Source organism: Tenrec ecaudatus, chromosome 5 (assembly GCF_050624435.1).
Source record: "Tenrec ecaudatus isolate mTenEca1 chromosome 5, mTenEca1.hap1, whole genome shotgun sequence".
Classification (NCBI taxonomy): Eukaryota; Metazoa; Chordata; class Mammalia; order Afrosoricida; family Tenrecidae; genus Tenrec; species Tenrec ecaudatus.
The window spans coordinates 68061654-68087723 of NC_134534.1; the positions used below are offsets into that span (position 1 = coordinate 68061654).

The window sequence follows — 26070 nt, forward strand, 5'->3', positions numbered from 1 at the left end:
AAGGCGTAGAATAAGTGAAAACGAGACAGGTGCTGTTAGCCATCCAAACAGATGAGTTTGAAAACTGTTTCCAAGAATGGAATCGCAAATTTGACAATTGCATTAAGTGTAATACAGAGTACTTTGATGGTGATAAGGTTGTTTTGTAAGAAAATTTAAATATAGAGCTTTGGGAGAAGAAAATTCTGGTTTGGGGGAGTGTACCCCCTCATGTATGTGTGGATATATATGTGTGTGGGTGGGTGTGTATATAATTACATATAGATTATTAATACTAACATTTCCTTGGGCACTGAAGATTTTATGACTCAAGGATTCTGGCTTAAATAATGCCATAAGCTTAATAATAATCTTACAAACCATTATTCCTAACTTCTTTTGCTGCCTTCACCCCTCAAACGTGTATATCCATACACACTTAACATGAAGGGTGTAGATATATAGTGGGACTCAACATAGAAGGATCATGTTCTCAAGGTTAGCTACAGATTCCCTCTCTCCAAGAAGAATTACTGCATCTTCCCCCTCTAAAAAGTAGTGCAGGGGCCATCATAGTGAGTTTCATGTACTCGGTATATTTACATAAAAGATGAACTGTTCAACTGACAGGTTGGCAGTTCAAAACTGCTCAGAGGTGCTGAAAGGCCTAGAGACCTTTACTAAATGGCAACCAAGGTTTGCTTTTCAATTATATAAACACTCTTTTATATAATATTTATTTCATCTTCTACAAAATATAAATTACAAACATTGCAGTAAACAGTCTGCAATACTTTATCAGTTTCTGTAAATGTTTCCATATATAAAATTTTCAAGTAACATGTGCATTCCAAATGATTTTGAATTCACAACTGTACCTAGCAGAATGCTAAGCACAGAGTGCTCAATATTTACTTATTACCTTCAAATACCTTTGAATGATTAAATATGTTGTATCCTTTAAGTTCAGTCTTCTTCTCGAAAGCTGATGGTGCCCGGCTATCAAAAGAGATAGTGTCTGGGGTCTTAAAGGCTTGAAGGTGAACAAGTGGCTCAGAAGCAAAAGAGCCTACATGGAAGAAGCACACCGGCCAGTGCGATCACGAGGTGCCAAAGGGACCAGGTATAAGGCATCATGCAAAAAAAAAAAAAAGATATATGTGTGTATGTATATATATGTGTGTGTGTATGTATATGTATATATGTGTATATGTATGTGCAGAGTGGAGACCCAAGGCCCAAGTGTCGGCCAATGGAGAGCCCCTCACAGAGGGGTTCAGGAGAGGAGATGGGTCAATTAGGGTGCGAGGTAGTACCGATGAAGAACACAGCTTTCCCCCAGATCCTGGATGCTTCCTCCCCCCAACTACCATGTTCCGAATTCTACCTTGCAGGGCTGGATGGGGCAGAGGTTGTACAGTGGTACATATGAGGGCTGGAGGCACAGGGAATCTAGGGTGGATGATATCTTCAGGACCAAGGGTGTGAGGGGCGATGCTGGGAGAGTGGAGGGTGAGTGGGTTGGAAAGGGGGAACTGATTACAAGGACCCACTTGTGACCTCCTTCCTGGGAGAGGGACGGCAGGGAACGGGGGGAAGGGAGACTCCAGATAGGGAAAGATATGACAAAATAATGATGTATATATTACAAAGGGCACATGAGGAGGGGGAAGCGGGGAGGGAGGGGGAAAAAAAGAGGACCTGATGCAAAGGGCTTAAGTGGAGAGCAAATGCTTTGAGAATGATTGGGGCAGGGAATGTATGGATGTGCTTTATACAATTGATGTATGTATATGTATGGATTGTGATAAGAGTTGTATGAGTCCCTAATAAAATGTAAAAAAAAAATTCAGTCTTCTTCTCAAGAGCTTTATAACAGTTTTATATTAAATATAAGATTATGTCAGTTTTTTACTTTGAATTATTATCATTTATTATTTGAAAAATTTATATTTTGAGTTTTTACTTATTATTTAATAACTAATTGATTAAGGGTTGACCCAAGAATGAAAAAGAATTCAGTTGAGAAAGCATCATTATTCCCAGGAGTTGAGCCAAATCCAATTGTTTTCTCCATTGTCCAAGGGCTAAATTAACATTTTACTAAAACAGTGGTTCCCAACCTATGGGTTGCGACACCTTTGGGGGTTGAACAACCCTTTCACAGGGGTCGCCCGATTCATAACAGTAGCAAAATGAGTTATGAAGTAGCAATGAAAATAATTGTATGGTTGGGGGCCACCACAACATAAGGAACTGTATGAAAGGGTCCCAGCATGAGGAAGGTTGAGAGCCACTGCACTAGAAGGTAATAGGCATAAACCTAGGTGGTAGTTACATAATCAGTTGTCAGTTTGAGACTTATGCGTGAAGGGGTGGAGGTTAGCCTGTCAATCAGGTCACAGCTTGATGACCTCATGTAGAGGCAGTAAGGAGATAAATAGCTCCCTGCAGGCGAGATACATGCTCACTCCCTGCATGACATGCTTTCAGAAAATACACATGGAGCTACAAGAGAGACCTGGAGTTCAAGGAGCCACGTGGATATGCCTGCCAGCACTGAGATACTTCCACTGCCACTGGTCTGTGATCTTCCTGCATTCAGTGTCATTCCAGGTGTTTCATGAGTCTGAAGAGGAATTTATACATTGATATTGAATATATGGGATAATATCAGACTTAGACTTGATCTGGAGTAGGCTGGGATGTTTTCTCAATATTCAATTGCTCTTGTACATAAAGCTCTTTTGTAAAGACACATAAATATCTATGAATTTGTTTCTCCAGTCCACCCAGACTAACACAACCTATTAATATAATATTTTCTATTAATATAATATTTGCTTACAACTATTTTAGTACAAATAAAATTAATAGTATTCTTATGCATTCATTCACAAAAGCTGAAAAATAAGAAAATAATGAATTTTTAAAATAATCTTCTCAAATATGTACTAGTTCCCTTTCATGCTTAGTGAATCGGTGGAGTGGCAGAAAAGGAGCATACCAGGTACACTGTAAGAATTTGTTTTCCTCCCTTGTCCTTCCTTTCCCTTTTCTTCTACTCAACTTGTCCCCCAACTCAAAATGTGTTCACTGAATCAAGACAATGGAGGCAAGCACACAGGATACTCTGATCTTCTCTTGCATTTTCAGTTCTCCACAAGAGGAACTTCCATTTGGGATCAGGCACAATGGAGAAGTTGGAAAGGAACTTTTTGTCAGCTTTTTAATTATGAGTCCCAGACCATGTCTTCCAATTCATGCTCAAAGTGACAGCCCTATAAGGTAATAGGCAAGCATCTGAACACGCAAGGTCTTCAAAACCAAATGAGAAATTTATTTAAATAATAAATATTATTACACCCTATCTCTCACATTTATAATTAGTGTACTAGAAATGATCCCAAATTAGAGAAGGCAAACCCAACAGATGAAACAAACACACAATTTTGTCTTTAATAATCAATGAAACACAATTTTTTAAAAGCATTTTATAAAAAGAATAGCTTATTCCATTAGGAAATATCTCATTCTACAATGTTTTTTAACTACTTTTCCATCAACTTCATCAGACTGGTTTTCCTCACTTCTATTGGGGTGAAAAATTCCATAATAAACAATAAGAAAAATAATTCCAAGCAGAAGAGCAAGAGCAGTCGTGATAGTGACAATTATAAATTCATCTAAATTTAAAATAGAAGACGGGCAGAGCCAGAACATAATAAATATCCACAATGTGGCCAGTACCCTTAGGCTATAATAACCAGACATCGGGCATTTGGCATTCTGTCCCATAATATTGAAAAATGTAAAGACCAGAATGAAGCCAACAACAACCCTGTATAAGCATTCCATCCCTCTGGAAGAACAAAACCTAGTCTGCTTTTTAAATGCCCACGATATACCTAAAATCCAAAGACAAGACAAAAGAAGTAAAGCAATCTTAACATTTAGAAATAGTAAAAGAACAACACTCAGCATCCAAGATGATAATGTGAACAACTTGTAAAAGAGATATATGAGTTTGGTATAGCATCTTTCAATAAGCTTTGTATCAGGCAAGGATTTCCTCAAAGCTATTTGGTAGTCAACAGTCGAAACAGCAATAGCTAAGATAGAGGCCCCAATTGCTGCACCTAGAAAACAAAATATAAACAATGTGTCGTTATAGGAATAACAGTAATGTTAAATGTACTGCATGCTCTACATGACGTTATCTATAAACCTACGACAGCAAGCACACATAAAGCCCTGTATAGACTCATCAAACCTAACTCTTTGAGGGAGATAGTAACAGTCTCATAATATTTATGAGGGAACTGAGACTTGAAGAAGATACATTACTTGACCCCAAATCCCACAGCTAACAGTATACTGGGATTTGAATCTAAACCCACCTGATTCCAAAGGTCAGGTATTTAACCACTATATTAAACTGCTCTATAATGATTTTGAATAAGTTCATCGGACAAATATTCATTGGGTAACTGATATCATGGAAACTGGCTTACTGTGGTAAATCCTTAGTCCTAGAGTTTCCTATCTTTTTAACTTTGACTTAGAGCCTATACTTGATTTACTAAGAGACAACATCACAAAACATAAAGAGAAAGAGGGGTGTTAAACAGAAAATTTAACCTAAATATTTTTCCCAGATCTTGAAGATGAGAAATGAATTCTCAAAGGTATAGATGTCTATAACATTGGCATATTTAACCCATTTTTCCCCATTACTAAGTTCATTATGCCTTGGAAAGGTAAGTCATTATCCCTACTTTCAAACTGGAGACTTTAAAAATAAAATAAAATGAAAAATAATAGAAAATTGGGGAAAAAACAAAAAACATTTAAAGCAGAATACAAAGTGCTTGTGATTTTTCAATAAGCCTAACTGGAAGTCAGTATAACATGGTGGAAAGGTCAATTGAAGATAAATTTATCTATTGATAAAGATTATGAAGACTTTATAAACACCGCTGGTCCATTCCCCAGATTTTGGTATATACCACCCCGGGTCTCTCAGCTACTTGGATTTATTTTCTTGTCTTTCTGGTTTCAAAAACATTTAATGAAAATATTTCCCCCTATGGTGAAGAAAAAAAAAAAAAGAAAGAAAATATTCCCCCCTAAACTGCCCTGTACTGTCTTTTAATTGGTTTTAATTTTTGCCAAGCTGGAGTCCTGGTGGCATAGTGTTTACACATTGGACTCCATCTGCATGTCAGCAGTTTAGAGCCACCAGGAGTTCTGCAAGAGGAAGACCAGGTTCTCAACTCTCCTAAACAGGTACAGTCTCTGAAACCCATAGGGAGGTCACTATGAATCAGCATTGACTTGATGTCAATGAGGCTCTCAGTTGTTTTTTGTTTTGTTTTGTTTTTTGGAGGACAGATACAAGAGTAGGCTTTTTGGGTTTTTTTAATCTAAAAGTACTATGGAGCTTCTAAGAAAAACAATAGCCTTCCTCTTTCCTCTCAGTCACACTCAGGGGTGAATTACCCAAGAAGCAAGGTAAGTGGCGTGGGTTTGTAGTGAACAGTACAGATTAATGAGCAAACACAAATAAGCCCATGCTTACCATGCATTGGGTAGTCTAACACTGATCACACTCTCCAGCAGAAATCACTTTAAATTCTTCTGGGATTTTTTCTAAAATTTACTAAAATATTTCTGAAATATATTTCTGCTACTTTTCAATTTACCTGTTTCACATAGTATCTATTAATTTCCTAATATGGAAGAGGAAAATTTAGCATGCATGCAGACACACGAATATCTACTTCTGTTTCCTCCTCTATCATTTGTCTAAAAGAGAAATACCACAATTTTTGGTAGAACTCAATATTATTTTTAGGTGAGTATAGTTTTTGGTGCTTTCTATTTTGTTTTGTTTTAAACTGCTCATCCAAGTATTACAGTCTGATTATATTTCCTTTCTTATTAAACATAATTGTCCTGGAGTCAAGAATTACTGTATTTCCTTACTTTCTCTGTTTTTCATAAGCCTACTACTATTTCTTAATATCCTTCAGTGATGCAAATGCTGAAGTGCTCATCTGCTAATGAAAAGACTGACAGTTCAAGGCTCTCCCGAGAGGCCTTGGAAGAAAGGACTGGCAATCTACATCTGGAAAATCTGGGTATTGAAAACTTTTCTATTCTAACATATGGAGCTATCATAGATCAGAATTGGCTGATGGCAACTGTTTGGCTTTTTTATGTGTTTGGGGTTTTTTGCTCTATCTTTGGCTTTTGAGGGAGGTGATCACTGTTTCTTAACAAGTCTTCAAATGACTAAAGCTCATATGGCAGTCATTATAACTGACTGCAGGAGAACACGGTGTCACCCGGGCTCCCTCGCATCCTAGAACTTCCTTCACTTCTCTTTAGGCTGCTTTCATGGTTTCTGGTCCGATTTTCGTCCTTGTTCTCTTCTGCTTTAAGTATTACTGATCAAAGTTGCACAGAACCCAATTTTATTAGACCATCTGTGGCTCAAAATGTCTTTATTCTATTTTTATAATTGATTAACAGTTTTGCTAGAAATAAAACTCGGTTTTTAAAAGTTGAAATTTGAAATCATTGTTTTATTATATTCTGATTTCGAGTGTGATGATTAAGAATTCCAATGTCATTCTTTCTTTCCTTTGTTAAGTAACCTTTGTTGCTCTCTTGCATCTCCTAGAATCTATCTTCATTTTTTATTTTCTGAACTGTTCTAAAGATGTCCCTTGAAACCAGTCTTTTTTATTCACTATTGTAATCCATAATCAATCTACATCCTTCAGTGACACTGCTCAGTTTTCATTCTTTGGTAAATTCCCTCAAAATTACAACATGCATTTTAAACAAATCTGTATTTAAAGCTAACCAACGGTATTAATGAAAAGTGGATTTATCAAGAAAGTAATGAAGGTTAAATTTAAGGGACCTGCCCGTTCAGAGACATAACATCGCTCTAGCCTCCACTGTAAGGAGAGGCGGTACATGCACTCCGCTCTCCTGCGTGGAAGGCAAGAATCCTACTGCTAAACCACCAAAGCGCCTCTAATAGTTCAGTATTTGGCTTTCAATACTAATATCTAGCCAACTGACATCACAATTTGGTACTATTTTACAGGTCCTACTTCCGATCTGATCCCAACATTTCTTGCCTTGGCCCCACTTGCACACGCACTCTCTCTAAACTGGATTCCTTGTCTTTGCTAAATAAAACCTCTGCTTATGCATTTTCCGCAATTTGAAATGCCTTCTCCAGTCCCATCTAAAGGCGACCTGGGTGCAAACGTTAGGAGCTTGACTGCTAACCCGAAGGTTTGTTATTCTAACCCACCGTCCTCACCACAGGAGAAAGATGTGGAAGTCTGCTCTCATAAGGATGAAAACCTTATGTGGTAGTTGTACTCTGTCATTAGTTTGTTATGACTCAACTCAATAGCAAGTCCATCAACTTGTCAGCAATGGGCTAATGTAAACAGATTCCTTATTAATTTATTTCAGTTTAACATTAAATACAACCAAGAGACCCCCACATACATTAAATGAGGCAGCAAAAACAATTTAGATAATATGTTGTCAATTTAAATTAGTCACTTTAGAAAAATAATTTTTTCTGAAACTTTAGGTACCCTGAAAACTTAAAGCATAGTCTTTGAAAAAAGTGAAGAAATTTCCCAATTCAAAAAACACACATATTATATGTCAATACACTAAGATAGTGGATGAGCATCGGGCCTCTGTTTAAGCCCTGCCTCAATGCAAGAACACTTTGTTCTAACAGCCTGGCATTCTCTGATGATCACCCTCCCGGCACAATCGCTGAATACAAATGGGTGCATAAGTAAATGTGGTGAAGAAAGCTGATGGTGCCTGGCTATCAAAAGATATAGCATTTGGGGTCTTAAAGGCTTGACGTTAAACAAGCGGCCATCTAGCTCAGAGATCAACATGGAGGACGTGTGCCAGCCTGTGTAATCACGAGGTGTCAATGGGATTGAGTAGTAGGCACCAGAAGAACCAAAACAAACAAACAAAAAACATATTGTTGAGAGTGAGGGTAGTCAGAGCAGAGACACAAAACCCATCTCTAGAGAATGGGGCATTCCCTCACAGAAGGGTCACAAGTAAGGGATGAGTCAACCAGGGTGCAGTATGGCACCAATGAAACACAAAATAGTCCTCTGGCTCCTTGAGGCTTCCTCACTCCCCACTATCATGACCCCAAGGACATCCTGCCTTTCATTGCAGGCTAGACCAGAGCATGTACACAGGTGCAGATAAGAACTTACAATACATGGAATCCAGAAACAGAAATGGGAATAGCAATACCAAGAGGGCAGGGGGGAGATTGGCCATGGCGGAAAGAAGGCAGAACCGACCACAATGATCACACATAACTACATACCACCTCCAAGGGGAACAAACAACAGAAACTGTGGGAGAAGGGAGACAGTAGTTAGTGTAAGATATAAAAATAATCATCATTTATAATCTATCAAGGGTCACGAGAGTGGGAGGGGGGAAAGGAGGGGAAAATGAGAAGCTGATACCAAGGGCAAAAATAGGAAGTAAATGTTTAGAAAATAATAATGGCAACATATGTAAAAATATGCTTGATACAATTGATGTATGGAAAGTTATAAGAGCTGTAAAAGCCCCCAATAAAATGATATTTTAATTTTTAAAAAGAGATAGTAAACCAAAAATATTACTAATAAAATGATTTGTGAAGGTGAAAGAAAATTTCTAATTTAAAAATACTTAAAAATTTTAATCAACTATAAGAGAAATTAAAATAAAATTAAAAATAATTATAAAACTGTCAACAGTTTTATACTCTGGTATGCAATAAGGAATTTAGATGAGTATTAAGATAATAAAATGTTACTTTTCTGCCTTTTGTGAATTTTATTATATAAGTCAGATTTCTCGTACCTGTAATTTTATACTCCTAGATGAGATAGTATATAAAATTGTTTCCCGAATTTTCTTTTCAAAGTACTAGTTTAAAACCAGGGGCAAGATAGCGACAAGTAACACACACTGGAGGGACTCCTTGGAAATCAACACTGGAGAGCCACTGAGAGGGAAACCCCACTCTTACAGGTCACAGGAGGAGCATCATAAAGTAAATAGATTCAGATATCCACTAGGTTTTAAAGAGCTGAGGGCTTTTGGCTTGCTGACTGGGGCTTAGCTTTAGTCCTGCCACAGTTGTGGCCAGCGCTGGGCTACTTTCGTTAGCCCAAGGCTTTACTTCAACACCGCCACAGCTGCCATAGAGGATAAGCTACTTAATGAATACAGTACATCCCAGGGAAAGGTCCAGGGACTTTGGCAGGGGTCAGACCCCACCCAGGATGCAGATGGAAGCCAACTAAAAGGGAGGGGAAAAGAGAGAAGACGACAGAAAGAAAAAAAAAAAAAAGAATGGGTGGTAAGGGAACAGGGCACTAATCGACCCAGGGGGAGGGTAGTGCTTATGTCTCCACAGGAAAGGGAGAGAAGACCAGACCTCATCCCGGAGTGCCAAGCCTTGAGGGCAACATGTGAGCATGGAGCAGCAAACTAACAGAGAGGACAATGGAGGCAGACCCAAGCTGAGATAAGTTGACCCCCTCCACAGAAGACTGTAAGACAGAGGACAGCACTGAAGATATACCTACCCAGGGAGGGTGGCGGGTCTCTCCAGACCACATGGGCCCAAACTAATAAGGAAAGAGAGAGAGTGGACCTCATCGTGGCTCACCAAGCCCAGGGACGACATCCCTGCTCAGGGCAGCAAATGAACAGAAAGGACTGTAGGACTGGCCCCACCATGAGACATGACTTCCCCTCACTGGCCCATAGTGCTACAGGGGACAGCACTGGAGATACTGTGTGGAGAGTGATCCTGGCCTGCCCCATGCACTGCCCTGGGTACCATCAGCTTATATTTATATGTTAAGTATTAAGATAGCAGACAGACTTTGGGTCTCTACTCATGGCTTCCCTAAACACAAGAACACTTTTTTCTAATAACCTGACACTCTTTGATACTCACCTTCCCGAAACGACTGGTGAAGACAAAATGGGTGCATAAGCAAATATGGTGAAAAAAGCAATGGTGCCCAGCTATCAAAAGACATATAGTCTCTGGGGTCTTAAAGGCTTGAAGTTAAACAAGTGGGCATCTAGAAGGGGAACAACAAAGCCCAAAAGGAAGAAGCACACCAGCCTGTGTGATCATGAGGTATCGATGGAATCAGATATCAGGTATCAAAAGATCTAAAACATAATTATATTGATGTGAATGAGATGGGTCAGAGTAGAGACCCAAAGCCCATCTGTAGACAATCTGACATCCCCCCACAGAAGGGTCACAAGGAAGGGATGATTCAACCAGTATACTGTACAACAACAATGAGACGCACAACATTCCTTTAGTTCCTGCGTGCTTCCTCCCCACCACTATCATGACCCAGTTCTACCTTACAAATCCAGCCAGACCAGAGTACACACAATTGGTACAGATAAGAACTTTCAACACCTGAAATCCAGGACAGATAAATCCCTCAGGACCAATAATGAGAGCAGTAATATCATGAGGGTAGAGGCAGTGTAAGGGGCAAAAGGGAAGAAAGTGGGGGAACCGATCACAAGGTTGAATATATAGGCCCGCCTATCCTACCCAGGGGGAAGAATAACAGAAATGTGGGTGAAGGGAGACAATGGATGGTGTAAGATATGAAATAATAATAATATATAATTGATTAAGTGTGGGGGGGGAGGTCAGATGCTTACAGACATCCTCCCTGAAGGCAATCTGCCAGACTGCTGCCTCCCCGCACCACAGGGGTGGACCTGCTCCCTGCTGCTGGGGACAATAGACTATCTTTCCCTGAAGTTTGCAACCATTAGCTTGGTTCCTGTAGGTGGGGTTTACATCCTACTGCTAATGGTTCTTATGGAGATCCAGCTGCCATCCTGACTCTAGGATCCGCCCATCTTGCCACATGTGTACCCCTATCCCTCCTCTTCCAATTGCGTGGATTCCCCCTAGATCACCCCCTTCCACTACTGTACTACCTATAGCACAATCCCTTCCTGTGACGTATGTCTTTACCTGTAATTAGTGGGCTTGCACACCCCCAAAGGTATATAAGCCTGGGTTAGCAATAGAGACCTCTCTCGCTGGTCTCTCCACCTCCCCCCCCCCCTCTCCTGGGCTCCCTCTCCTCCCCTGTTTCCCTTTCTGCTTGTCCTTCCCTTCCCCCTCTCTCCACGTGGACCACCAAGCAGGGTTGAAGTGAGCAATGCTACCATGAAATGTGTCTGACCCCATTATTGAAATTTCTCTTCTATCTCTCGTGCTCTCTATAACTTTACTATAATCTTTACTTATTATCACTGTACAATTGCGCCTACTGGACCCGTAATGATATGTTAGGGGTTGGCTTCCCCTGGCAATCAAGGATTCACATAGTGGGAGGGTGAGGAAGAGAAGGGAAAAAAGAGGAGCTGATACCAAGGGCTCTAGTAGAAAGAAAATGTTTTGGAAATGTTGATGGCAACATGTGTACATCTGTGCTTAATACAATTAAATGATAGATTATTATAAGATGGTAAGAGCATTCAATAAAATGATTAACAATAATAATAAAGTACTAGTATATACAAACCCAGAGGATTTTTGTTTGTGCCCTGGAGTTTTACTAAATTCCTGTTAGCTCTAGAAGTTTTCTTGTGGACTCTTTGGGATTTTATAGGTATAGGATCATATCATCTGTGAACGAGATAATTTTACTCCTTTTTCTAATCTAATTATCTTTTACTTCTTTTTCTTGTCTTACTGCTCTGGCTGTGACTTCTAATACAATATTGAATAGAAGTAGTGAGAGGTGACATTCTTATTGTGCTCCCAGTTCCGAGGGGAAAGCTCTTAGTTTCTCCATTAAGTATAACAAGTCTTTTTGTTTGTTTGTTTTATAGTTTTATGTCCCATGCTTTCTAATTCATCATTTATTTCTTTAGTAATGTCCAATAACTAACGTTTTGTGATGTTGTCAGAGAGTAATGAATATACCAAACAAAGGCTGCTAAAAAGAACAAACTGTCTTGGAAGAAATACAGCCAGAATGTTCCTTAGAAGTGAGGGCAGCCAGACTTTGCCTCATGTACTTTGGACATGTTATAAGTAGGGATCACATGTAGAATATCATGCGACATAAAGTACAAGGTCACTGCAAAAGATGGCCCTCAACAAGATGGACTAAAGCAGTGGCTGCAACAAACGGTTGGAATTTAGCAACAATTATTAGCATAGCTCGGGACTGGGCAGTATATCGTTCTTCCACTAAACACTGGAAGTGATTCAACAGCACCTAACAACACCTAAAACTATGCTCTAGAAGTTTATGGGACATTAGGAACAGAGAGACTGCTTGGCAGGATGAGTTCATTGTGTATGTTAGTCCAGTGCAGAAGAAACTACAGGGGAAAGGAAAATCTGCACCACTCAGGTAATTTTTTTTAATATTTTTTTTACAAAGCACGTTTGTTTATTGAGGCAGTGCAACCTTAGCTCAACTCTCGTGGTATGCAGCCTCCTATCTGTATCTCTGTGGGCCAGCCAGAGTATCTGTCCTTCTTTGTATCAGAGTGGTTGGTCAGTCACCCCAAGGCGGTCTGCTTCTGTGAATATTTAAGGTCTTGGAAACCCAAAGGGGCAGCTCTACTCTGTCCTTTAGGGCCACTGTGAGTCTCAACTGACTTAATCGCAGTGAGATTGTTCTTCTTTTTTTAACCTTTTCTCTCCGAATGCCAATAAGAAGTTAACGTCTTTTACTGCAAGAAATGCCCAGCTGGATCTGAATTTCACGTTCTGGATTTCTTTGCTTCCCAGCGCTCTGATGGCCTCCTGGGTGTCATCCTTCAGCCTGCTGCTGCCATCACCGTGGGCCATCACGAAGAGCAGGATTTCTGTGGTGCTCTCTGAGTGAACCTTGCCCTGGGTCCAGAGTCAGCATCTTCATACATATCAAAAACTCCTGTTTCTGTCACCTTCCCAGTTACATAGTTGACAATGGCAATATTTAGTACGATTGTAACATTTCCTGTCTTTTCCCCAATGACCAGCTCATCCTCAAAATAGATTTGGGCGTACTCATCTGGCCAACCTCCACTGAGTAACTGGCAGGCATAGGTGGTCGGGGGCCATGAAGTCCAGTGGTTGCATTTCTGTCTTTTAGGGCCTGGAGCTCTGAGGATGGGCTTCTCACCAAAGCTCCGGATACTGTAGACAGTGCTGGACAGTGGCACCTCAAGGATCAGCTCTGCCAGCAGCTACCCAAAATACCAGGCACAGAGGGAGGCGAATAAAAGGAACAATGCCTTCAAATTGCCAGGTCTCCAGCTGGGGTCATATGCCCTGCCAGGAGGGACTGCCACGCTATCCCCTCTGGGCCGCATATTGGGCTAAGATGCCAGGGGTGGGGACCAGATAAACTCAATTATAGAACCCTAGTCATTATAAAAACAAGTACTCTTATTTTGAAAACAAATATTATCATTCTTGCATGACAAGTTAAACATCTATTAAAGCTATTTTAAAGAATGAAGGGGGGGAAATAATGAAAATACAAAACTGCCCTAACAAAATGAATATTTTACTAAAGTAAGGAAAGTTGCCATAGTGGCCGGTTTCCATAAGTTTGATAAAATGCACAGGTACACCCAGACATTCCAATTCTTGGAATTTACCCAGCAGATATATCAGAGGGTACCCAAAAAAAGCTAGATTTTTTTAAGCTATGTATTTAAATTTTCCTTGCAAAGCACCCTTATCCCCTTCAAAGTACTCTCCATTACACTGAATACAGTTGTCAAATCTGTGATCCATTCTCAGAAATAGTTTTCAAACTCATCTGTTTGGATGGCTAACAGCACCTGTCTCGTTTTTTCTTCACCTCTTCTACGTCTTCAAATCACTGTCCTTTCATGTTCCTCTTCATTCGTGGAAACAAAAAGAAGTCGCATGGAGCAAAGTCAGGTGAGTAAGGTGCATGGGGCAAGAGAGACATGATGGTCTTTGTCCAAAACTGGCTTACTGAGATGGTTGCATGAGCAGGTATATTGGCGTGGTGGCAAAACCAGTCCCCTATCTGCAACAAATCAGGCCTTTTTTCTCACACACTAATACGCTATCTTTTAAGAACCTCTAAAGGAAAAGCTTGATTAACAGTCTAACCTGGCTGAATGAATTTAAAATGCACTATCCCCTTCACATCAAAAAAACCAAATGTGCATCATCTTGATTTGTGATTTCACTTGATGAGCTTTTGGCGGTGAGATGATGATGGTGTCTTCCAATAGCTTGACTGATGTTAGGTTTGGGGTTGTAAGAACAGCACCATGTCTCATCACCAGTAATGACCTTGGATAAAAGGTCGGGGTCACTGCGGAGTGGTTCTTTCAAAGCAAGGCAAATATCCATTCGGACGCTCTTTTTCTGATCAGTCAGAACCCAGGGCACAAATATCACAGCAACCTTCCTCATTCCAAAATCTTCCTTTAAAACTCACTGATCCAGGCTCCACGAGGGTCCAGACAGCTTCCCCATCTCTTCGATGTCCTTCATCAGTCTTCCAGCACAAGTGCACAAATTTTGTTGACATTTACATCTGCTTGGGAAGTTGACAGATGTCCAGAAGAAGGTTTGTCATCAATCGATATTTCACCATTTTTGAAATGAGAAAACCACTCCTACACTTGAGTTTTTCCCATAGCACTGTCCTTGTAAGCTGTGTTCAACATCATGGTTTTTTGTGACATTTTTCCCAAGCAGGATACAAAATTTCCCTTAAATCAGCCACCACAAAAAATGAGGTTTTAGTGAAACTGCTTTTACAAAAAAATTCACTGTGACCAGAAAGAACCTTACCAGGCTATGCTACTGTGTGCACTAACTCAGAGCAAGTTGCTGGATGCTTGCCTAGTATGAAAAACATGTACTACAAAGGCTGTACCCAGCAAAGTTTTTTCCATTTTGGTGGGGGAGTAACCCCCTCTTACATCATATATGAAAAGTTATATATACATAATATCCATTCATTAAAGCACTTTAATAGTAAAATATTAAAAACAATTTAAATAAACAATGCTGGGTGCTATAGTTTATTGTGCCAGCCTGGCCGATAAACACAAGTAGGATTAACTGAAGGGCAGAGGAATAAATGGCTCGGTGAGCCTCACCTTGGTTGTTCTGTGCCTCAGTTTAAAGGGGCACACTACCTGTGGGGTGCATAGCCTGTGGACTGTGTCACTGTAAGTTGCGGTCCCTTTAAGCCCACACGATTGGAATGTTCATCTCTGGAGCTGGGGACTGACAGTTGATGACAGTTGGGGACCTGCCTTGCTGTTTGCTGCCTGGGTATATATAGCCCAGCTCTCTCTCTACAGAAGGGGACTGGCAACTGGCAGCTCTCAAGCCTTGAAGGACTGCTAGTGTCTCGCTGCTTTATAATTTAACTGTTAATTTCTTGTATTATCTATCTGTATATAATTTAACGGTTCATTTCTTGAATTATATATCTATCTTTATAAATATATTTATATATAATTACTAGCAATCTGGTTTGTCTCTCTAGAGAACCCTGTCCAATACATTTGGCAAATAAATTATGGTGTATGCATAAGGTGCTTGACAAATAAATTAAGATATATACATAGTTTGCAATCCTGTACAGTTGGTAAAATAAAGAAGGAAAATCTTTATGTGCTAAGATGGATACATCTCTAAGAGATATCATTCAGAGAGAAAAAAAGAGTATTTTATATTACCATTTATATAAAAGGAAAAAAATGTTTTAAAGAATAAATGCGGAGGGGGAAAAAAAAAGAGGACCTGATGCAAAGGGCTTAAGTGGAGAGCAAATGCTTTGAAAATGATTAGGGAAAAGAATGTACAGATGTGCTTTATACAATTGATGTATGTATATGTATGGATTTTGATAAGAGTTGTATGAGCCCCTAATAAAATGTTTTTTAAAAAAAGAATAAATGCACTCACCCAACCCTTCTAAAAAACAACTCAGTGTCATTGAGTTGATTCTGACTCATAGAGAACCAGCAGGACAGGGTGGAACTGCCTCTGGGAGTCTCTGAGACTGAAGCTCTTTACAGCAGTAGAAAGCTTTCTCTCCTGTGGAGCATTTGTTGTTTTCAAACTGCTGACCTTACGGTTAGCAGCCCATTGTGTAACCCACAGCTGTCTGAAAAAAATCTGCCAATAGTAGTTTACTTTCTGGGCAAATGACAAAAAAAGGGTGGGGAGAAGAGGGAGGAAGTCGATATATTTTTTCATATTTTTGATAGATTAAGCCATAAAATTGTTTCCTTTTTGGAAACTAAATATTTAAAAAGAAAATGAATAATGTTTTTCTAATAGCTGTTGCAAAGTTATGTAGTTAGCATAAGATCTCAGTGGCACTCAACCATCACAGCATATTGAGAACACTTACACGGAATGAAAGCTAACTGACGATGCTCCAGAAAGATGTACACCTGAAGAATGAATTGCGGGCAGCCTTCTAGGTAAGTCTCCATGAGCCTGAGCATGCTCAAATCACTCTTTATATATATAACTTCTTCATGGGGATCGATTTGTTCTTCCATGAAATTATTGGTTTTGCAGTTTTTGAAGGCCACATGGAATCCCTTTTTCAAAGCAAACCAATACCTGTAAACATGAAAATTTCCTTTAGTAATATACTCCTTAAAACAAGGGTTTAAAATACATGATGATTTTGAGTAAAATGTGACATGTGATATTTTCTCCACAAACCTTCTCTAGTATAGATTCCTCTCAATTTTGTGAATATTTCATGATGAATTAATTTCATCTTCAAAATAATTATGTGAAATGAGTAAGCATTGCTCTCATTTTAAGGATAAGAAAAGAAAAGACCAGTAAAAGGTACAATTTGCTGAAAATTAGAGTAAAGGTCTAAACCCAGATCTTATCATTCTTACTCTTTTTTTCAGTACATTTTATTAGGAACTAATCTAAACATACCATTCCATAGTTAAATCACATCAAGCCGTATTGTACAATTTCTATCCCAATCATTTTTAAAACATTCTCTTCCTTCTTGAACTCTTTTACGTCAACTTCCCTTTTACCACCACCGCCTCCTCCCTCTCCTTATTCTTAACTGCTACTTCCTGAAAGACAAACTGCAATTTTCAATTCATGTAATTTCTTTTTTTTTTTAATCTTTCCTGATTTTTTTGTCTTTTATTTTTTTTAACCATTTCACTAGGGGCTCATACAACTCTTAACACAATCCATACATACATCAGTTGTGTAAAGCACATTTGTATATTCATTGCCCTCATCATTCTCAAAACATTTGCTGTCTACTTAAGCTCCTGGTATCAGCAACTCATTTTCCCCTCCCTCCCCGCTCCTCCTCCCTCATGAACCCTTGATAATTTATAAATTATTATTTTGTCATATCTTGCACTGTTCGATGTCTCCCTTCACCCACTTTTCTGTTGTCCGTCCCCCAGGGAGGAGGTCACATGTAGATCCTTGTAATCAGTTCCTCCTTTCCAACCCACCCTCCCTCTACCCTCCCAGTATCGCAAGTTCATGCAATTTCTGTTACAAAAAACACACAAACATGCCTCATGCCAAGTTTAAAGATGAACTTCAATCCTCTTTTAATTTAGTCCAGTGAACAATTACTTAATACCTAGAAAGTGCTAGGATCTTTACTCATTGTCAACCCAGAAAATATAAAATTTCAAAAACTATTCAAATATCTCTGCTCAGGCTCTTCTTTTAAAAGAATTTTTAAATGAACTGAGCTATTATCATACAAGTAAATTTCTAACAAAAAATCACAGAAGTTTAGTTAAGAGAAATCTGAAGCTACTGGCAAAGCAGCCACTAGTCTTTGAAGAAAAAATTCAAGACTCAAATTATAATATTGAAGGAGCCTATGGGCAAGCATAGAGTTGCAGGAAGCGTCAAAAGAAGATGGAAGAAATATGCACAGTCAGTGTATAAAAGATAACTGGCTGATCAATGTTGAACCATTTAAGAGGCAGCATATTATCAATAACTGAAGGGAGAAAAGGAAGAAGCCCATGCTGCACTGAAGGCATTAGCAAAACACAAAGCCCCAGGAATGAGCAGAATTCCAAATGAAATGTTACAATAAGCTGATGAAATACTGGAAGCAATCACCATCTATGCCAAGAAATTAGGAAGACAACTACCTGGCCAACCAACTGGAAGAGACTGATATTTGTACCTATTGCAAAGAAAGGCAACCCAAGAGAATACGGAAGTTATTTAAAATATCATAATGTCAAAGGCTAGTAAAATTTTCCTGAAGGTAAGTGAATACTGAATGCAGCAGTACATCAACAAGGAGCTACTAGAAATTTACTGGACTGAGATCTAGGTGTGGCCTAAGAGCTATCGTTTCTAACTTCAGATGAATCATGGCTCAAAGCAGAGAACACCAGAAAGATGTGTACATTGTGCTACTGACTATGCAAAGGCATAGGAAAGTAGATAACATTGTGACGTGTGTGGATCATAACAAAGTATGGATAACATTGCAAAGACTAGGAATTGCACAACACTTAATTGTGTTCATGAAGAACCTACACCAATAGGAATATAGACCAAGAGGAACTCATTTGAACAGACCAAGGGAATGTGCATGGTTTAAAATCATGAAAGGCATATGTCAGGGTCATATCCTTTCACCATACTTATTCAATCCATATACTGAGCAGATAATCCAAGGAGGTAGACTATACGAAGAATAAAATGGCATCAGGATTGGAGGGAGGCTGGTTAAAAATCTATGACAGGCTTATTAACAATCTGGGATATGCAGATGATACAACCTTGCCTACTGAAAGCAACAAGGACTTGAAGTACTTACTGATGAAGACCAAAGACAGCAGCCATCAGTATTGATTACACCTCAGTGTAAAGAAAACCAAAATCCTCACAACCAGACCAATAAATAACATCATGATAAGCAAAGAAAAGTCTGAAGTTACCAAGGATTTCATTTGACTCGGATCCACAATCAACACACATAGAAGCAGCAGTCAAGAACTTAGATGGCATACTGCATTGGCAAGTCTACTTCACAAGATTGATTGAAAGTGTTGAAGAGCCAAGATGCCACTTCCAGGCCTGAGGTGGTATTTTACCAAGCCATGGTATTTTCAATCACTTAATATATGTGTGAAAGCTGGACAATAAATAAGGAAGACCAAAGAAGAATTGATGCATTTGAATTATGGTGTTGGTGAAGAATACTCAAAGTACCATGACCTGCCAGAAGAACAAACAATTCTATCTTGGAAACAGTACAGCCAGACACACCTAAGAAGCAAGGATGGACATGTTATCAAGAGACCAGTTCCTTATAAGGATATCTTGCAAAAATGAGAAAGATTCTTGACAAAGTAGATCGACACAGTGACTGCAACAATAAATTCAAGCAACAACTGTGAGAATGGCACAGGACTGGGCTGTGTTTGTTTCTGTTACTCATGGGGTCACTATGGAATTGTCCTGGAGACCCCTATCAACAAGAAAGCTGAAATCAAACTTCTGTGATATGTATTGTAATTCACTAGTTATTTAACTGTGTTTTAAATAACTTCAGAGGAAGGTAACAGAAATCAGAATCCATAAAAGAAATTAATCAAAAGGTCTACCACATAATGAAACTTACTTGACACAATAGCAAAGAGTGATTCATAAAATAGAGGAAAATGAAGTAATAGAATCATAGCCATATATGAAAAAGAAGTCAAAACTAGCAAAGACTTTAAAACAGTCTTTTAAACTTACAAAGATTAATATTTAATACTGGCAATATTATAAGAAAAAAGAAAGAAGAAATGTGGTTTATAAATCAAGAGACAGACTTTGATGACTATGGGGAGGAAAAAGGGTAGAAAAGGAGGGGGGGGGGAAGAGGACCTGATGCAAGGGGCTTAAGTGGAGAGCAAATGCCTTGAGAATGATTGGGGCAGGGAATGTATGGATGTGCTTTATACAATTGATGTATGTATATGTATGGATTGTGGTAAGAGTTGTTTGAGTCCCTAATAAAATGTAAAAGAAGAAAAGAGAAAAAAATGATTAGGGCAAAGACTGTACAGATGTGCTTTATACAATTGATGTATATATATGTATGAACTGTGAAAAGAATTGTATCAGCCCCAATAAATTGTTAAAAAAAAAAAAAAGAAAAGAAAAGGAGAGATGAAGGCATTGGGTGGGGTAACCAAATTTCTTTTAAAATGGAGACTTTAACAAGGCAGATTTATTTATTTAATTGATTTAAAATGATTCCATAAATAAATAAATAAATAAATCTCCAGACCCCTTACCCCACAGATCTAAAGATTGGTCTGAGTGGCTGAAAAAGGAGGAAAAGTAAAACTGAAATGGTCTTGGGGTCTTTAGTGACATACAAGTTCATTTCAAACATATGGGGAAAATTAAATTTTAAAAATGTTAAATCATATAATGAGACAAGATGATCAACATTTACTCTTAAGTATAGATGAGAAGTAGGAGGGTTAGGGAAACTAGATGACTGGAAACAAAACAGCCAGAATGGAAATAATGAGAATGTTGGCACATTCTGAATTTACCCAGAAATTGCCAAATAGCACCTAATTTGCTTTGTAAACACCCACCAAAAGCACAATAAAGTATTTTAAAAGGAAGAAATAGAGAGCACTGGCAAACTTTCCCAAAGAACTAAAAGGTAACTGTAGCAAAACAGTGTGTTAGCCTCTTTTAATACTTGCCTGTAATATTTCTCTTTAAAGATATATACAAGTATTGACTTTAACAAAAAAGACATCACTTAAGGTGAGAATGAAAAGGCCATATAAAATTAGATATACAGAGAATCATCGTATACTCAGACGTACTTATGTCCTAGTTTCTTGAACCATAAAGTTCTAAACTATATGATTCTTAAGGCCTCTTTTAGCTCTATGATTCTATACCCAGCTAACCATCTGGCTACTGCAGTATTGAAGTTAAATTTTCATTTACTTAAATCAATGTATAAGTAACATAAAATTTAGTGCTCTGGAAATTGCAAGTTTAGGCCTGTTTTCATAAATGATCTTGAAATACACACAGATAATAAAAGGTTCACAAAAACAAAAGATGTATCTTGTTCCCCATAAAAAGTGAAGTGCATATTAGTTTCTAGAACATATTATACATGTTATCTTGTACATATTGTCTAGTACACATTAGAAAAATAAAATTATAGTAATTAAATTAAAACATTCTGTTAATAAGCCTGGAAAAATTCTGACCATATATCACTCATGAAGCAGAGCAAGTAATCTTGTTCCACAAGTAAATAGGGTAGGTACCTTTATACATTTGACTGCTCAGATACAAGAAGGTTCAGTTTCTAACTGGATAAAAAAAATGTTGCGAATGATCGAAAGTGTATGCTTACCTTGTAAAAACTCCTCCTTGCAAGCAATGAAGAAGAAAGCAATGTTGACTTTCTATACCTGCTTTCTTGAAATCGGCCTTGAACCAAGAATAACTGAAGCACTGAACTACAAGTGTTCCGAAGAGCAGAAAGCTTACTGTTAAAGCACCAAAGACATATTGTCCTTCGCAGAAAAACATGACAGACACCCAGATATCCACAATAAAATCAGTTATGTAGACGAGGATGCCCAAAACTGTCAACATAAAATCCGTTTTATTGTATTCCATTATTAATAACTATACCTCTTAGCTATCTGCTTTTTCTCTTATACAAAGAGGAGGAAAAGATTCAGAATATTAGTATAACCTGTGGTTTAGGTCTTAATTTTCTGCTCCCTAAGTGTATTTAAGTAAAAAATAAATATTACAAAAAAGGAACACTGAAACCAAAGTAACAAATTTAATTTTCGTTCTAAATCTCAAGCTCAGGTCCAGTGTGACAAGGCTTTATTCAGTCTTCTGTCTCACAATGCTCTTCATTACAGTTGGTAGCACCTAAAATGAAACATATATGGAAGTGTCTAAAATAATTCAGTGTAATATTAAAAACCCTAGACCACAACCTTATCAAAGCTCTCCTTTTTCTGAAATTAATATAAGTAAACACAGGACTTACAATCATTTCAATCGAGTCTTGGGAGTACACTTACTAGGTGACACCTTCCTCTCAGAATATTTGTTAAAACATACCCTACTCACAAAGATATTTATCACAGGACCATCTCTAGCAGGGGTGTCAAACTGGTGGCCCCAGGGCCACATGTGGCCCCCAAGGTAATATGTTTGTGGCCCACAATGTTCTGAAATAAAATGAAAATAGAAAAAAATGTTATGAAGAAAATAGCACTTAAGGGAAATCAAGGCAATACCGCACAACACAATTCCCTCATTACATTTTTGTTTGTTTTCCGGTTTTGGGTTTTTTTTTTCCCTCATTAGATTTTGACACCAGTTTTGACACCCCTGATCTATAGTATCAAACAATTTGGAAACAACAACCTAAATGTGACAACATGAGAAAATGGTAAGTAATAAAGTACAACAAAACTACTAAAATATATTTGACGGTGCCTGACTACCACTACCAGATATCCAATCAGGATCACAAAAAACAGAACATGATAGAGAGGGAGGAAGATGTGGAATAGAACGTCATATTCTCAAAGAACCCAGATTTTCTGGGCACTACAAGAATGCAGGTGTCCTCAATACTATTACCAAAATATTCTTTAAATTTTGAATTAGAAGCTAGATCTTGAACTTTGGACTAAATAGCAGGTTAACTAAAAAAGTATTGTGAAGGAAAATAACTATATAAGACCAAAGGAACAACAATTACTCGGAATAATAGGTGGCAAAGTTAGAAGGCAATAAATTGAAGTTAATAGGAATGGAACTACTAGAATGAAAATAATGGAAACTCTGACCACCTGCTAGTGGCTCTCTCTCAGGATGATGTGTCCTGGAGTCATCTCTGTCCCTTTTAAGACTTAGTAAATGTTCTCTCTTTAAACTCTATTTGGGAGCGGGGTCCTTTTGTACCCTAAAACAAGTGGAATGCTTGGAAAACGGGATTTCAAAGCTTTCCTGGTGGGATCTCTGGAGGGTCCAGGGAAACTGGCACCAGAACAAAAAAGGGGGGGACCTAACTTCACATTTCCAAGGACACTGGAAGACTCCAAAAGGGTAAACTCTATTGGAATTACAAACCCGTGTCTCAGGGCTTTCAGAAATGATATTAGATCTTATTAAGTCTTGCTATGTGTTTTCTCAGCTGTGAATGGTTCATTCTCTGTCCTGTTTTCCTTTAATACCCAGGTCTTATATGACTCAGATTTTTCCAAAAATTGGCGTTGGCTTTTAACAGAGGTAATTACTAAGTTTTGAGGGGATCTCTGATCTCATGCTGTTTTGCACATTCAAGGCAGAGTGCAAAAAAAAAAATATGTGTATATGTAAGACTTCTAAAAGGAGTTCTAATAGTCCAGTGAGCTCTGTTCATGACCCAGAATAAACCTGAAAAACAGTGCTCTACTTTGAAATGTTTGTGTCTGAATTAGGGCATTTAAATGAAGTAGCTCTACTTTTCAAAGATCAATGGGGCACTGTAATAAACTGACGCTTTGGAGCTGTTAAACACAAAGTTAGCAGTTCATATTTGCCAGCCTCTCTGCAGGAGCAAGATGAATCTTTCTACTTCTATAACAATTCATAGACTTGGAAACCCTGCGGTAGAGCTTAAATTCTGAGCACTCTGGTTTAGAGGCACAGCCCAAAATCCATTTGGAGGGTCCCCAAATAGATTAAGCCTCCACTGAATTCTTTCAGGAGATGTAGATGTCTTGCACTTAGGCAGAGGACATTGGAAAGTAGATTAACTCCACCCTTCCCCAACCAGCCCAGAAACTTGGCACCAGAAAAAGAAAAAAAGGGAGAGGGGGTAGGGGGGCAGTCTGGCCTGGGTATGTCCTTGATGGAGGTCACCATACTGGGGACAGTACAAGGAGTCGCATCATCATGAGTCATGTTTTATCAGTCATGCTCCAACTGCCTTGGTCAGTGGGCCCTGGACCTATCTTGTAAGCCTGACTATGTCATAATGTACGTGTCCCAATCATGATCCCATCCTGCTTCGGTAGTCTCACCTGTAACTGTGATTGCCCCCCTTTGTTCCATGCCCTGTTTATCCAGCTTCTCAGCTGTGACTGCTTGGATGGCATTTTGTCCTCATGTTAATGGTCTCCCTCATCTAGACGATGTCTGTGTCTTTGTCATTGCCAGTGGTTTAAACCGTGGTCTCCTTAAAATATTTGAGTTTTGGTTTCTTTTGTACCCTAAAACAACCCACAGAGGCAGTTCTACTTCGACTTTCAGGGTCACTATGTATTGGAATTGACTTGAAGGCAGTGAGTTTGGGAATGCATACAAGGGGGTACTCCCTCTCCCCCAAACCCCCGCAAAAAAAAAAAAAAAAGGAAACAAGCGCTGCTGGGCAGGGTTTTTTTCTGTAGTATGTATTTTCCCCACTAGGCAAGCATCCAGCAACTCGCTCTGTTAGCGTACCCAGTGGCGTTTCCTTGGAAGTTTCTCTCAGGTCGCAATGAATTATTTCATAAAAGCAATTTCGCTCAAACCTCGTTTTTGTGATGGCCAATTTAAGAGAACAGCATGCGGCTGTGAAATTTTGTTTCCTACTTGGGAAAAATGCTGCAGAAACTGTTGTGATGTTGAGCACAGCTTACAAGGACAGCGCTGTGGGAAAAACTCAAGTGTACAGTGGTTTTCTCATTTCAAAAAAGGTGAAATGTCAGTTTACAGCACACCTCATTCTGGACATCTGTCAACTTCCCGAACAGATGAAAATGTCGACAAAATTTGTGTGCTTATGATTGAAAACTCACATTTGACCACTGAAGAAAGAGGGAAATTTTCTGGACTATCTTAGAGATCGGTTTAGCGAGTTTTAATGGAAGATTTGGAAATGAGAAGAGTCGCAGAGAAATCTGTGCCTCAGGCTCTGACTGACCAGGAAAGAGCATTGGGTGGAAACATGCTGTGCTTTGAAAGGACAGCTCCAAAGCGACCCAGACTTTTTTTTCCAGTCATTACTGGTGAGGAGAAATGGTGCTATTCTTATGACCACAAATGCAGGCGTCAATCAAGCCAGGGGAAGACACCATTGTTACCTTGCCCATCAAAAGCTCATCAAGTGAAAATCACAGATTAAGACAATGCTCATTTGTTTTTTTCATGTGAGGAGAATAGTACATTTGGAGTTCATTCCACCAGGTCAGGCTGCTATTCAAGCTTTCTATTTAGATTCTGGAGAGATTGCGCAACAGTGGGCTACCCAAAAAAAAGCCTGGTTTGTTGCAGACAGGGGACTGCTTTTGCCACCACAAAAATGCAACTGCTCCCCAAGCACCTGATTCATCTGACCTTGCTCCGTGCAACTTCTTTTTGTTTCCACAAATGATGAGGACAGTGATTTAAAGATGTAGAAGAGGTGAAGAAAAAAAATGAGGGAGGTGTCAGCCATCCAAACAGACGAGTTTCAAAAATGTTTCCAAGAATGGAATCACAGATTTGAATAATTTTTTCAAATTTGACAAATTTATTAAGGATAATGAAGAGTACTTTGAAGGTGACAAGGTTGTTTTGTAAAAAAATTAAATATATAGCTTTGAAAAAAATACAGATTTTGTGGGGTACCCCCTCATGTGTATATATAACATTATCATAATTATTATTATGAATGTACCATATAATTGTTTGTGATTATCAGGATATATGTGCACATTGGGGATGGTTTCGCCCAAGAGTAGAGGCAGTTTGTGTAACAGTTCTCCTGTTTGATACAAATTAGAATGCCTTTTCTCTACTCATGCAGCAGAAATTACATTCCATTAACCAGGCTCCTTGAGTGTATTAGTGGCCACCTGAAAGAACATTTTCCAGGAACTATAAAATGGGTTAGCCTACCTGAATCATTTAAAATTATGTAGCTACTTTTGAATGTTTGTGCTGTTTTT

The 26070-nt window shown here is 38.7% G+C and overlaps 1 protein-coding gene across 1 annotated transcript; it reads right to left on the reverse strand.

Annotated features, from left to right (window-relative positions):
• Positions 1-3489: 3489 nt before the first annotated feature.
• XKR9 (XK related 9) lies at positions 3490-22018 on the reverse strand. The gene is made up of 3 exons (XM_075550838.1): positions 21498-22018; positions 16482-16699; positions 3490-4118 (listed from the first exon to the last, which is right to left on the reverse strand). Exons 1-3 carry the CDS (start codon positions 21764-21766, stop codon positions 3490-3492), a joined length of 1116 nt encoding a protein of 371 aa, XP_075406953.1. The 5' UTR covers positions 21767-22018.
• Between the last annotated feature and the right edge of the window lie 4052 nt (positions 22019-26070).